This window comes from Nanorana parkeri, unplaced genomic scaffold, assembly GCF_000935625.1.
Source record: "Nanorana parkeri isolate BGI_ZX_2015 unplaced genomic scaffold, ASM93562v1 scaffold153, whole genome shotgun sequence".
NCBI lineage: Eukaryota > Metazoa > Chordata > Amphibia > Anura > Dicroglossidae > Nanorana > Nanorana parkeri.
The window spans coordinates 509055-524701 of NW_017306421.1; the positions used below are offsets into that span (position 1 = coordinate 509055).

The following is a 15647-nucleotide window of genomic DNA, read 5'->3' on the forward strand; positions in this document are numbered from 1 at the left end:
CTCGGTGGGGAATATTGTGGATGGAGCTGTGTATTGCCGTGGCGGTGCTCGGGGTGTCAGTTCCGGAGATCACTGAAGATTAGACTTCTTTATTACACAAGGAGAGTGAGGCGGCGGTGCCAGAGATCGGCCGTAGGGACGACATCTGCGGGTCCTCAGAGCTGCCATCATGTCTGATCGGAAGAAGAGAGGCAGCAGCCGGGGCACAGTCACCTGCAAAAGAGACAGTGAGTGCTAGGCCATTCCACAAGTACTAGAATTATACTGCCGGGGGGTGCAGATGTCATTTCAATCGGGTATATAACACGTAGCTGTCAGCTGTGTCTGCTATCTATGGACAACGGAGAAATGGCATTGATCAACTTCACGTATCACAAATGGTGCCTTACAGTTTGTTTTCTTTACAAAGCCGCTACAGCCTAAGTAGACATGCTTGTCCCCTGCCAGCATGCTGAAGAAAAGGACCCTTGCTATCTGTGAGGGCCTCTCTGCAGAGATCTGACATACTCCATGCTCAGTCAGGGTCATAGCTTATCACTTAGCTAATCTCATGCTTGTTTCTGACTCAGCAGGGGGTGGGGCTGTTGGACCTCTCCAGAAAGACCACTGCTTCCAAACAGACAGCTGGGTGCCTTCTCTGCAGCAGGGTACAGGCTTTCCTACCTGCAATGTGGTTGCTTTCTAAAGAAAAAGCTAGCTGAAAGACTTCAAACACCTTTTTGAATTTAGCTGATTCAAACTAAAAGTTCCGTTGGGCTTTAAGCCCCTGCCACACCTGGGTGTGATGCCGCTAAAAGTTAAGCGCAACAAAACGTTCAAGACTAAGGATCCCATTAATTTCTATGGCCCCTGTTCACACCTGAGTGTTTTGTCGCAAGCAGTAAACGCCTGTCGCTGGAAAGCGTTCATGAGCTACTTTTTGGCAGATTACAGCGCTTTTTGGTTTCATGGACCTCTGTTGGAAACGATGTGTGCAAAAACGCTTGAATTGCGCATTTCTTGGTGTTTCCCATTAAAGTCTACACGACCATAAAGTAGCTCATGTACTTTTTCCAGCGACGGGCGTATTTCTGTTTGGGATAAAAACACTCTCTGGTGTGAACCGGGGTCATAGAAATTAATGGTATTCCTTGTCATGAACGTTTTGTCGCGCTTAAGTGTGAGCGACATAACACCTTGTGGGGAGTAAAGTGCACCTGTGCCCAGAAAATGGAAAATAAATGAACGTATTAACAAGCCGTAAAAGAACTTTAAAACAAGCCACCCACCCCTCCAGCTGCTTTTAGTGTGACGTTATTCTATTTCAAGGAATACCGCAAAGACTCTAAATTCAGGTTTCAGTTTGTTTCTACAGCTTAGAACAGTGGTGGCGAACCTTGGCACTCCAGCTGTTTTAAAACTACAAGTCCCATGAGGCATTGCAAGGCTCTGACAGCCACAGACATAACTCCCAGAGGCAGGTGCATGTTGGGATTTGTAGTTTTGGAACATCTGGAGTGCCAAGGTTCGCCACCACTGGCTTAGAACATGTCTGGACAAATCTCACCCAGAACTAGGAGCCGCCACTCTGCAGCCTGCATGTGACTATATAGGGAGCTGGAAGATGAATCGTTAAGCAACAGTTAATAGGAAAACATTTGTTCTGTTAAGTTTGAACAGCATTTGTATTTTAACAATACAGAACGGATTATTACCTTACCTCAGACACAACTGCGCATCCAATCTCCTGCTACCCGCCATGAACTACTAAATCATGAAGGATATAAGAAAATAGAAAGGAGCATATAAGAGAAATGGTAATGCTTAAAGTAGGGGTGGGCAAACTCCGGACCTCCAGCAATGATGACATTACAAATCCCGTCATGCCTGTGGATGTGAGAATCTTGCAATGCTTCATGGGATTTGTTTTTCCACTACAGCTGGAGGGCCGGAGTTTGCCCACCCCTGGCTTAGAGTGTAGTAATCCATAACGAAAAATCAGGAATCATGTTTTAGTGGTGTGACAGAAGTAAGATGAAATCAGGTTGCTACAGATTACCACACTTGTCACAGCTTCATTAAAGTCCCATTCCAGTCAGAAAGAAAAAATTGACCTTTTGCTGTGACACTCCTCCTTCCCACACACTGACTATATACAGAGCGAGTCACCCCAAAATGTTAGCTATGGTGGCTGTTTTGACAACTCCCCCACACTTGAGTTTTGTCAAAGGAGCCAGTGACTGCATCCAATCGGATGCACATGGATGAAGATTGAAGAAGGGCACCAGGTAATCATCTCACATCCCCAAAAAAAAACTTTTATTGGCTTCACAAATGGGAACAAGAAGTTATGCACAGCCAACGTGTTTCGGGGGACAGGAATCCCCCTTCATAAGGGCTTAATGACCATCAAGACTCTGAAGTCTAAATTTACAGCCCTGCAAATAGAGACTTTCTTTACCTAGGAAACAGGCTGCCCACCAATCAAGTGGCAATACCCAGGCTGGCTGTCTGGTACCTCTGTGTATGATGTGATGGGTGCAAGCCTTATTACCACTACATTGAAGTGAGCAGACTGCAGGAGGCAACTGAGAGTTTCTTCAGCTGCTTGTATAACCGATGACTTATACCAAGGGTTGACATGTGGTTATTGAAGTCTTGCAATGCCTCATGTGACTCATTAACAACAACTGGAGTGCCGAGTTTGTCTGCTCCTGGCTTATACTGTCAGCCATCCACTGCTGCTGTTGGCATCATTTTGTTTTACGCACAGATTTGCTTTATTTTAAAATAAAAATTTGACTTCGATTTTCTGAGCATTCTGTAATAGAAATAATGTGTTTTGAGGTTCACTCAGACATAAATGCTGCCAACTGTATACAGTGTTCTTGTTTAAGTCAAAATACTGATTTTATATTTGTTGAGTATTTTCGGTATTATAAACAATCTCTGATCTTTTCCAGGTATTACTTCTCCACCTGCCAGAAGATCTGGAAGAAATTCACTCAACAAATCTACAGATAGCCCGGTATGTATCTATGCAATAAGTTTTGTCTTTCAAGTCCACAGCTTTAAACTAACTCTTATGACCCATCCAAGTTTTTCTCCAGGCAGGGAAAATATTGTAATATGAATACACACTAGGGGTGCACCGAAATGAAAATGTCAAAACTGAAATGAAACTGAAATAAAAAAAATGTCAGACCAAAAATGTTTTTTTACATTTTTAATTTTTTTTATAAACTTAAATTTGTATTCATTTTTTTTTATTTGTTTTTTTAATTTTATTTTACTTTTAGGGGCATTGGGGCCCAGACATAAACAGACTCCTGATATTTCACTTTTAAAATAGAAAAATAAACAATTTTCTAGAAGTATGTGTTTGTAGATTGTCATTACTAGACATTTCTAAAGGTGTGTTTGTTGTTGTTGTAAAGATATGGGTAAAGGTCCGCTTTAAGCCCTCGTTCACACCTGAACGTTTTGTAGCGCGTTCTACGCTCGACGAACGCTCTACAAAACACTCAAAAATATAAATCCCATTGTATTCAATGGTCTCGTTCCCACCTTGGCGTATTTCCGCCCGTCCCTAACGCGCTACAAAACGGCCCACGCCTGAAAAGGTACAGGTACTACTTTGGGCCGTTTTGTTGCGCGTTTCCATTGGGATACAGCCAAGTAGCCTTCGGAAACGCGCGACGGTTGCGCAACGTTTTTTACAGCGAATCGTGGTAAAACACGCGACGGTCGCGCATATGCAATACGCCTAGGTGTGAACGAGACCTAAGAGCTCTGACTATGCTGATTTCGTGTTGGAAATATAAATAGTGGACAACCAGACTACCAATTTTCCCCTGCAGGTTACTTTGTAAATGAATGCTATTGCTAAGTAAATACCATGGATGTTAACAATGCTGCCTTTTAATATTTGTAGAAACCTACACCAGTTATGAAGGTATTGATCACAGCTAAGAAAATCATGCCCAGGAAGACTCTGGTAAATAAAACATCTTATGTGTAGCTGCTGACTTTGTCACTTTTTAGCTTTGAAACCTAACATCAGCCAATTTGTATTTTTAAGTTGAATACATTTGTTTTAAATACAACTGTACATTAGGCTAGTTTGTTTTACAGACTGCACAAAAGAAACGTTTAATACATCCAAGAATTCAGATTAAAAGAAAAACCCTCTTCCCTCTACTTCTTGAGAGCTGCCATCATAGTTCCATGCCATACACTGCTTTGTTAACATTCAACCTGTCTGCAGTTTGAACTGTAAAGTATACTGCGAACCTTGATTGCAGACCAGGTATGACCATAACATATATTAGCCTTGACCAGTTATGATGGCTCCCAGAGCAGAGGTAAATAATAGGCAAAGGTAAGAAGTTATTAGTACAGTTATCCTTCTACAAATACATGGTTTTAAATCCTGAAATTACTGGGTTCCACAAGTGTATACTTTAGCTCTGGAGATCTTTAACCTTATGGATACATGTTGATTTGTTAAAGGGTTATGCTAAAAGAGGGCCTGTGCATTGGTATTATACACTAAACTAACATTGGCCATGGATACTAGGGGCATCTGCCTGTGCCAACTGCTAACAATTACTTACAATCTGTTGCTGGAGGGAGCCTCTGTAACTCAAGTGTCTGTAGTACGCACATTCTGTCATATGTTACTGTTGACACTGACAGATGCCCTTAGCGCATCCCACAATGCACTGCAGGGCTTCATCAACCTATTAGGAACCTATCTTCTTGGCAAGGTGTGATTCATGGGGGCTGCCCTCAGTCCCAACTTTTTTTTATGGAAAGTTTATTATTTTGTCTGGGTGTCAGGGGCTCTCAAGGAACCATAACGGGTTTACTTTAGTTCATACCCACAGAAAATCTACGGGTTTGACATGTTCTCATGACACCTAAGAGGTCAGTAAAGCTTAAGTTTATAATTTCTTTGCTGGGGGGAGGGGGCAAAGTAAGGGCTGACTTTTTAGCAGGAAGTCAATATTTGCATAAGAGTGCATCTCGGTTTTTGAAGTCATGGTGGTTATTTTTCTGAATTACAATAGACTTGTTTTCGGTATTATTTTGATTCTTGTATCTCTATACAACTCATACTCATTTAGTATGGAATATTCCTTTACAGTTCCAAGGAATTCTGTAACCATATCACAACTTCTTCTTTTCCAGGCTGCCCTTGCTTCTGCTGAATCTCAACCCAAAACTACCTCCACTGTACAACAACCGACTACTGCTGTAGCCACTCCTCAGTCTACCCCTAAGGTAAGGCTTCTAATATAAATAGTGTAATCCAAGAATACCTTGATATGCTGACGAATGAACACCATCAGAGCTGGTAGTGAAATCAAAGGTATATTGTCTGGTTCTCCAAATCTGCATACTCTATGGGGGGCGGCGGGAATTTATCAAAACTGGAGCAGACAAATTCTGGAGCAGATGTGCACGGCAACCAATCAGCTTCTCTGTCTCATTTTCAAATCTTACATGAACAAACTGGAGAGATGCTGATTGCTTCAGATTCTGTCTGCTCCAGTTTTGATAAATTCCCCCCTAATATATCTCATCGAAGTGAGTAACAGATTGTGGAAAAGAAAATTAAAACAACAAGGGGTCTCTAGGCGTACAGATTTTTACTGTATATACAGTGTTGGTATACGTTGTAGAAACAATGGAATTGCTTATAAGACAAGCTGGCTGGGCTGCTTACAATTGTGATGTACAAGTTGAAATGCATTTGGTTTTAATGTGTTCTGCAATCCAGTAGCTTCAGTGAATCACAACTAAAAATATTAAAGTGCTTTTTCTAAGTGCATCAGTAGACCTGCATATAAAACTATGTAAGCTTAGTATAGGATCATCTGATTAAAATGCTGTGTCAGGTACACCACGGCAACCTCAATAAGTGTATGTCCAGGCATTACCCAAATTTACCCCCAAGCCTCCCTCTTCCCCCTCTAGAGCATTTCAGCTCAGTTCCTACTGATGTAGGCACACTCTTACAATTACATCTCCCAAGGGACCTTCCCTATGCACAGTGATTGGGCAGGCTCTTGGGACTCAAGGCAGCAGCATTATTTTGCTTGGAAAGTAAACAATGTACCGTATATACTCGAGTATAAGCCGTCCCGAATATAAGCCGAGGTACCTAATTTTACCAAAAAAAACTGGGAAAAAGTATTGACCCGAATATAAGCCGAGGGTGGGAAATGAGGCAGCTACTGGTAGATAGATACCAATAAAATTACATTAATATTTATTTAAAAGAAAAATAACCTAGCTCTGTAAGTGGAAAAGGGGGTACAGGGCTACATATCATGTACTACGGATCATTTAACCCATTCATATTAGCAGAGGATAATTGTAAATCTATTGTTCAGTGCATTCTATATGTAGTATATAGTACATGTACATATAGAGTGCCTGCAACAATACATTTACAATGATCCTCTGCTAACATGAATGGGTTAAATGATCCATAGTACAGGGCTACATACAGATCATTTAATACATTCATGTTAGTATAATTGTAAATGTATTGTCTGCACTGTATTAGCAGTATATACTCTATATGTAGTATATACTGCTAATACAGTGCAGACAATACATATATAATTGCTTAATGAATCTCTTTCTACCCCCCCCTTATGTCCAGTTTGTGCTGGACAAGTACAGCAGAAGCACTTGTCCAGCACAAACTGGACATAAGGAGCACACTGGATTTCTGTCAGGTCAACAGGTATTTTGCTGTATTTGTATTTTAAATGTGCATGTATTAGAGAGATGTTGTGAATATATGTTTTGTTTTGCCGCTCTGCATAAGAAACAATAGTTCTCTGTCGTCCTCTTTCTTTTGACTGGAGATTGATTTTTTAAATGAGTGTTTAGGCAGGGAAATCAACGTGGCAACATTGTACCTCATGTTTAGAGCTCACCTATCTTCCAAAGCAGCTTTTAATCAGTGGGGCTGACTATCACAAGAGTTGTAAGTGTGTTTGCATATACAATAGATAGTATACCCAATGCTTTTCAAGATGGAATATTACTTTTCAAGTATACATCACATAGTATAATCTGACAGTCTTAAAAAGCAGACAGTGAATTTTAGATGCAAGATCTATTTTAAGTACAACCCCCCCCCATGGCCCTTACTAAAAAGCAGAATAAATTTTTTAAAAAAAGTGCTTGTTTATGTCTAAATGCTAAAAAAAAAAGGTTATACACACCATCCGAGTCGGCTCCCTGCTTCTGTGATCACTGAAGCATGTCTCATCCTTTGTTGCACAGATGGAATGCTCCTTGGCTTTCTCACATCTATGCACAGTGTATAGCGCGTGATGAGACCAGGATCGTTAGACCACTGCAGCAAAGAGGGAGAGATGTTCTAGACACCAGTCTAAGAACAAAGCCAGCTCGGATGGTCTGATGAGTATAACTTTTTTTTTTTTTAGCACCTAGACACAAACGAGCACTAAACCCTTGCGGTGCTAGTGCTGGGGTAGCCCCACTGCAAAGGGTTAATGTTTTTCTTTTTTTTTTTTTAATTATTTGAGGTAGGAGATCTGCAAGTGCTCACCATTTCCTGGGATCTCATCTACAGGAGGATGTCATCACAGAAGCCAAAACTGAGTATATCCTTTTTTTTTTTTTCTCCAGATGTTTTTTCAAAGATTATGCTGGTTTTTAGCAGATGATAATGTGAATGATTTTGACTTTTTTTGCTTTTACTATTTAGGTTTCCAGTGGTGTTACACCTGCTCTAAGGAGAAGCTCAAGGGTAAGTTTTTTTTTGTTTGTTTTTTTTTTCTGTTCTGCAAGTATGCCATCCTTTTGCATACTATGTACAGTGCAATTCAGTAACCATTTCTCTATTTTCTAGTCTAAGCTCAGACAATATTATATCTTGTTCCTAAACATCTTTGTATTATATTATAACTATTTCTTCAGATTTCACCAAACTCTGAAAAGGAAAACACAGTCAATGACAAATCTCAAGATGTCCATAATAAAGCTACAGATCAGTCGCTTGTTTCTAAAATAGATGTCCTGTCTCCAATCCCCCTGAACATCCCTCAGTCTCCCTCCTATGATGACAGAGCAAAAGTTATGTCTCAGAAAGTGCGACGTTCCTACAGCCGCTTGGAAATGTCCATGTGCGGCGGCTCATTTCTCTACAGTCCCAACAGGGACACAGACTCCTCAGATACTTCCACTCCAAACCCAGCCCCAAAAGCAGGGCGTAGGTCTCTTTTTGGATTTGATAATCTTCTTACTTCTGAAAGCCCGGAGGAAGAAGCGGAGCAAAAGAGAGATGAAGAAAAAAGAAAACAGACAAATATAGAAAGTGTAATTGGAAAGTCAATCAGACTGTCTGTGGAAGAACCAGATCCTAATATTCCTGGAGTACCATTGGCCAAGCAGAAAAGGAGGAAACGGAAGGCTCCCCAAATAGAGGTGAGAATTCCTGGGTATTACCGATTGTGCAGAATGCTACTTATAATTGCTGGAGGAAATTCATTAGTTGTTGTCCTTCCCCAGGGCAAAATGTGAGATACTGTACGCTCCTTCCACCTAAAAACAGTAAGCACAAGGCCAACAGATTATTTAAGCATATGCCCAGGGGCTTGCCTTAGTTCTTGTGTTTCCTCCCGCAAGAGGCAGCTCCATCAGAATCTTTGTGCTTATTGCAAGGGCTCTTGTGGCTTTTATGAAGCTGTGGGATTTCATTCGGGGGTGGTGGTGTTGGAAAAATTTCCCTTCCCCGAGTCAGGCACCTTCCCTTCCTCCATAAGGGTTTAGGCTGGAGAGCATAAAATGTCAAGTTGAATAAAAATATGGGCAGTTCCCTTTATATCAAAACATTAGATATTAACATCCCTGATTTTAAAGTTCCCATCTAATACACACATACACACACTTGCCAAAAGTATTGGGACGCCTGCCTTTACACGCGCATGAACTTTAATGGCATCCCAGTCTTAGTCCGTAGGGTTCAATATTGAGCTGGACCACCCTTTGCAGCTATAGCAGCTTCAACTTTTCTGGGAAGGCGTCCACAAAATTTTAGTAGTGTGTCTATGGGAATGTTTGACCATTCTTCCAGAAGCGCATTTGTGAGGTCAGGTACTGATGTTGGACGAGAAGGCATGGCTCGCAGTCTCCGCTCTAATTCATCCAAAAGGTGTTCTATCGGGTTGAGGTCAGGACTCTGCGCAGGCTAGTCAAGTTCCTCCACCCCAAACTCACTAATTTAAGTCTTTATGGACCTTGCTTTGTGCACTGCTGCGCAGTCATGTTGGAGCAGGAAGGGGCTATCCCCAAACTGTTAAGAGCATGAAATCGTCCAAAATGTCTTTGTATGCTGACGCCTTAAGAGTTCCCTTCACTAGAACTAAGGGGCCAAGCCCAACCCCTGAAAAACAACCCCACACCATAATCCCCCCTCCACCAAACTTTACACTTGGCACAGTGCAGTCAGGCAAGTACCGTTCTCCTGGCAACCGCCAAACCCAGACATCGGATTGCCAGACGGAGAAGTGTGATTCGTCACTCCATAGAACACGTCTCCACTTCTCTAGAATGCAGGAGCGACGTGCTTTACACCACTGCATCCGACGCTTTGCATTGCACTTGGTGATGTAAGCCTTGGATGCAGCTGCTGGGCCATGGAAACCCATTCCATGAAGCTCTCTACGCACTGTTGTTGTGCCAATCTGAAGGCCACACGAAGTTTGGAGGTCTGTAGCTATTGACTCTGCAGACAGTTGGTGACTTCTGCGCACTGTGCGCTTCAGCGTGCGCTGATCCCGCTCTGTCATTTTACGTGGCTGAGTTGTTGTTGTTCCCAGTTGCTTCCACTTTGTTATAATACCACTAACCGTTGACTGTGGAATATTTAGTAGCAAGGAAATGTTACGGATGGACTTATTGCACAGGTGGCAACCTATTACGGTAACATGCTTGGATTCACTGTGCTCCTGAGAGCGACCCATTCTTTCACAAATGTTTGTAGAAGCGTCTGCATGCCGAGGTGCGTGATTTTATACACGTAATGCCATGGAGGTGATTGGAACACCTGAATCCAATGATTTGGAGGGACAGCTCTTTTCTTATGACTAGATCACCTGAAGGATTCTTTTCATGTTTGTTCATTCTAGTTGTTATGTCTCTGTGTATGGATAGGTGGTAGGGGGTGGAGTCTGACATCCTCTGAGAATTAAACTAAGTTAGATTATGCATTTGCCTTGTAATAGAATACAGTCAATAGAAAATGTATACTTTGTACTGCATGCGATGCTAAAGTGATTGCATTGGTACAACCTATGTACATACCCTGATGTTTACATGGTCTGGTTAACTTGTGTGTTTATTCCTACTAGTCACTGAAATTTATTGACCTAACTAGTCATGCAGAGGCATGGTTAGATATTTGTGAAAAGTGCCCAGGCACCAGGATTTACATGCATGACTGTGTTATCTCAGTCCAGGAAGTAGATGCTGACCCTGAATGCCACCTTAGTAAACATGGCTCTGTTTTTCTGGAAAGAGAAGCACATGAATTGTCCGCGGGACTATTGTGATCTCCATAAGCGTTAATAAATACCTATAAATATTATACTTGCACATTACTTGGCATGGATGCATTTCTGCCAGGTCAACTTTGAAGCGGACCTTTACCCATATCTTTAAAACAACAACAAACACACCTTTTAGAAATGTTTAGTAATGACAATCTACAAACACATACTTCTAGATAATTGCCGGCTTTGCATTCTTCAGTGTATCCCAGCTTCTTTCCTCGCCACTGGGCACCGGTCTGTGTGCCTTCCAATGCAGCGCCGGTGCCCCACGTGGAGGACAAAAGCTTTAACCACTTGCTGACCAGGTGTTTTTGACCCCCTTCCTGACCAGGCCATTTTTCATGGCGAATGCAGGAAGTGATGTATATTACATCACTTCCTGCATTCACTGTCACTCTCCAGCTACAGAAGCTGATGAAGCCGATCTCTGCTTCATCCACCATAAAGAGGACCTGTCATGTAAATTGGCTATTACATAGGGGGATTTTTAGCCCCCCTATGTAATAGCAATAAAGCTGTGTGTAAAAAAAAAAAAGTAATACTAAAATTAAAGAATCGTACAAAAAAGAAAAAAAACATTTTTTAAGTCCCCACCCCCCACATACACACGCAGATATGAGTTGGGTGCGCCTACGTGCGAAAACGCCTATTGTGCCGCACATGTTAAATATCGCCGCAGACGGCGGAGTGAGAGCAATAATTTTAGAGCCATTAATCACTGTTGATACTAAACTGATGAGCAGTAAAAGTGTTTTAATCGTCGCCTATGGGCGTTTTTTGCGGGCGCACGCAATTTTAAGGCTTGACATGTTTGGTGTCTATTTAAGAATAAATGTTTTATAACATAACGTAGGGAAACATTGTTGTTTTTTGTTTTACATTTATGGTACTTTTTTCATCATATAATAAAAAAAAATAACACCCCACCCCCAGTGGTGATTATATACCTCCAAAAGAAAGCTCTATCTGTCCCCAAATTTTTTTTACTTAAATTGCAAGGCTATAGTCCGGTCATGCTGACTGGTGAAACTTTTGACTGACTGGTGAGACACCATCAAATTTTTCAAGCCCTGACCATAGGCGACGCTTTAAAAGCGTTTACAGCTTATCCGTTTAGTGTTATCGGTGATTGATGGTCCTATAATTATTGCTCTCACTGCGACGTTCGCGGCGATATGTAAAGTGCGGCGTAATGGACGCAATCGTCGTTTTTGCCGGTATGCGCACCTGACGCATGTTTGCATGCGTGTATGTATGGGTGGCGACTTTTTAAAAAATTTGTTTCTTTAAATAATTTTTTATGTGTAACTTTAAAAAAAAAATTTTGGAAACTCATTTTTTTCCGCTAAACTTTATTGCTTTTACAGAGGGGGCTAAGAAACCCCCCTATGTGACAGGTCCCCTTTATGGAGACATCACTTCCTATTCATTCATGATTGTGGACGTAGTAAGTATAATATATCCACAATGTGTGAATGAACAGGAGCACTCAGTATAGAGGCTTCCTGTTAATTTATAACAGGGCCTGCAGAAAGAGATTGAGGTCTCTGTGTCTTCAATCTCTTTTTCTATTTTAAAAGGGATATATCAGGAGTCTTTTTTGACCCCTAATCTTTCCCTAGAGCCCCCCAAAGGTCTCAAAATTCCATTTCGGTGCATCCCTACATGTGACTATGCACATCAGGGGAGAAAAATGCCTTTCCCTGAGATCTCGTGAGACTACAGATGAGATTTCCCAGCAATGCTCTGCTTGATGACAAGGCAATCCCAGTGTGCATTGTTTTGGCAAACAAGTCTTTTCGCCCTTTCAAAGCAAGAAGTGAATGCTCTGCAAGTGCAAGTATTTCAAAATCACAGCATTTTATACCTGACATGTCTGTTATTATTAATCCTCATACATAGGGGGATGCATTGGTAGAATTTTGATTTTTGAGTGTGAAGGTCCGCTTTAAGCATGGATAGCTGAGTATCTGCACCTTTATAAGTTGCAATGGCAGCCCCATATGCTGTAGTATCTGGTCAGCGTTTAGCCTCCAGCTGTGTGTTAAAGTTTTTATCTGGTAACTTGTCTATAATGCCGTTATTTCTGTTCCTCTTTTCCAGAAATCTGATCTTGATGAATGGGCTGCTACCCTGAATGCCCAGTTTGAAGAAGCTGAAAAATTTGATCTAGTAGTGGAGTGACAGAAACCAGGACTGTCTTCTATGGACCTTCTCTTGTACATACATTTCCTATAGAGCTTTAGATGTATCTGTATTTCTTATTGACATCTTTGTCCCCAGTTTTGTATGTATGTGTTTTTAGAAAGGTGGCAAGTGGTTTTATGCTAAATATATCTTGTAATAAGATCTTCTGCTCTTTCTTTTATGTGATTGTTAAAGAAATGACATTCAGAATTACAAGTATCTCATAGATGTACTTGTGTACTAAATCTAAAGTAAATGTGGCCCACGGTGAGTCTAATGTCGTAGTCAATGCTCCTAGCTCATCAGTTTACAGAAGCAAAAACTGGACATTGCTTAAAAGCAAATGCTAGAAACTTGGAACATACTGACCAAAATGAGTGAATGTGGTATGACATACACTGTGGGGTGGGGGGGATTTATCAAAGCAATTGCAACAGTTTTAGCCTCTTAAGGTGGCCATACAATTTACAACCCTTGCAAGACAAAAAAATGTACGATCTGGCCATCTTGGACAGGCACACCGCCCCATTCGGCAGTTGTCCAACAAGCAGGCCACTAACTCTCTGAGAATCGTACGATTCTCGGCAGGTTTTTCAGCCTGCTTGTTCAACAGAAGACGTGCGACCGCACACTAGAAACGGTCGCATGCCTTCCATACACTTTGCGATTATCGTACGATCGCGGGATTTCCCGCGATTCTCATACGATAATCGTGCATTGTATGGGCACCTTTTTAGATTATTTGTGCAAATCTGTCTTATAACATGTGCCCCTGTTTTCACCTGAGCTTGCACTAGTTTTTCGATTGCACGGTTTTTGCACCTGCTTTCATCTGCACTTGTTCTGGGGCTGTCTGAAACTGGAGCATCATCTAAGAAAACAATCGCAACTTAAGAAGTCCCCATGACCAATTCTTCAAGAAGAGACAGTTAAGCTTTTTGCCTGGAGTTACGAGTCTTCTTTCCTGGAATCTATTAACCCTTTCGCTGCCAAGGACATATGGCATACGGACCTACAAAAGTGCTTCCAGCTGGCCAGGTCAGTATGCCATACGGACCTGGCATTTACAGTTCTACTATCATTCTACTATGATGGTCGCTTTAGCGACCATCAGCTTATAGTAGAACTGTTTAGCAGACTGTCCCCTTTAAATTAATAGCTGTCATCAGCGGCTCACAAGCCGCTGATATTATGAACATCATTACACTAGCATCATAAATTTGGGGCAAATATATTCTGTGCAAGTTCAAACACTCGCAATTGCTATGATAAATTCCCCCCTGAATATTTAATTCTGACAATCTCTTGAATTTGGGTGTAAAAAAGACAACGTTATTACTTGGCATTGCTGACCATGAGGATCAGTATAATCCCAGGTTAGTGAGTAGGTAAGAGCCAAAATATTAAAGTGGTACACAAATTGTCAAAGTACAGGGTTCATGTATGTGAAGCTGGGGAAGAGCCAATGCCACATTTGCCTTTTCACTCATTTAAATGTTTGGAAAATCATAATCAACCAACAGGACATCAATCGCAACAGAGAACACTCTAGCATCAGAACATATATTAGATAAGCTGGGGGGTTATGGCTGAAAACACATTGGGGGGCTGCTATAAAATCTGTACAGCCTAAAGACTGGGCAATGTCTACAGATGATATATTTTATTGTAAAAGGGTCTAATTGTTCTTAATCAGAATCGATCTGGCATTCTCTTTAGCACACTTTGTGATCCAATCACCCCTTAGCAATAGCAGACCTTGATATTTTTAGGTGATCTTGTTTTTCCCCAGTGCATTTAAAGTGGACCTGAACAAAAAAAAAAAGGAAAGATTTGCTTTAAGGGATTTTGGAAAAGAGCTGCAGGAAGACCACATGCATTAGTGATGACTAGTACTTTACTGTCCTTTTTTTTTTTTTTTTTACGGTTTCTAGGGTTCACTTCCCCTTTAAGAAATTCAGCAATGTTACCAATCAGGCTCCAGCCCATTGATTGGACAGAGAAGGGACAATACATAACTGATGAGGTCATTGCGCTTCCATTATGTTAAGATCCCAATATCAGATAAACAGATCAGGATTACAGCCCAGGAGACTACACCTTACTGCCCTATTGCTGTATTTACATGTTCACTTTAAAGGGTCAATCCACCCGAAACTCATATGTGTTGGTGGTGGTGGACTAAATCCACCCTAACTTCAACAGTAGGATCTCTGCTTTGAATTCCAAGGCTATTTGACTGCTGTGGCATTTAGAGTGAAGTCTCACTCCAACTCAGCTTTTCCTTTATAACGCGTTACATTAAATTAAATACAGAAGAAATGAAGCTCTATGGTAGTAGGGGAAGTCCCAGAAAATCTAGTAAAGATATCCTGCCACTTAAGTCCAATGGGTTTTTGAAGAACCCGCAAGCTTATTTATCGCAGCATTTTTCAGAATGTATGAACCCTTTAGATCTTTCTGAAATTTTAGATGGATGCTTAAAATGTATTTCCACTTTTGCTGTCAAATTTGAGAACCCCACTATGTTTGTGTTCCCATTCACACAACATACCTAAAAAAATTTTTTTAATCCTGTATATTTCTTACCAGTATTTATTTAGTGAAGGCCTTTGTGGAAATTCCAAGCTACTCTGAGTGAGTAGTTTAAGCGTTAGGCTCCGTTCACAGCTAGGCGTCAGGATTTTCGTGCATATTAGCGCGTTTTTGCACGTGTTAGATGCAAGCATATAAACAGTAGAAAGGCATCATGGCATACTCACAAGTCAGCATGTAAAAAAACTTGTCTCACCAGTAAGGTTAATAACAGAGGTTTGGATACACGTCTTCTGCAGAAAATGTGAAAGCCGCACAGCGTTTACTGTTTGAAGCCTATTTCAT

The 15647-nt window shown here is 41.2% G+C and overlaps 1 protein-coding gene across 1 annotated transcript; it reads left to right on the forward strand.

Annotated features, from left to right (window-relative positions):
• The first annotated feature begins 148 nt into the window (after positions 1-148).
• Positions 149-12844, forward strand: CDCA5 (cell division cycle associated 5). Its single transcript, XM_018554314.1, has 7 exons — positions 149-227; positions 2943-3007; positions 3914-3976; positions 5173-5265; positions 7736-7777; positions 7948-8454; positions 12684-12844. Exons 1-7 carry the CDS (start codon positions 170-172, stop codon positions 12762-12764), a joined length of 909 nt encoding a protein of 302 aa, XP_018409816.1. The 5' UTR covers positions 149-169; the 3' UTR covers positions 12765-12844.
• Positions 12845-15647: the final 2803 nt, after the last annotated feature.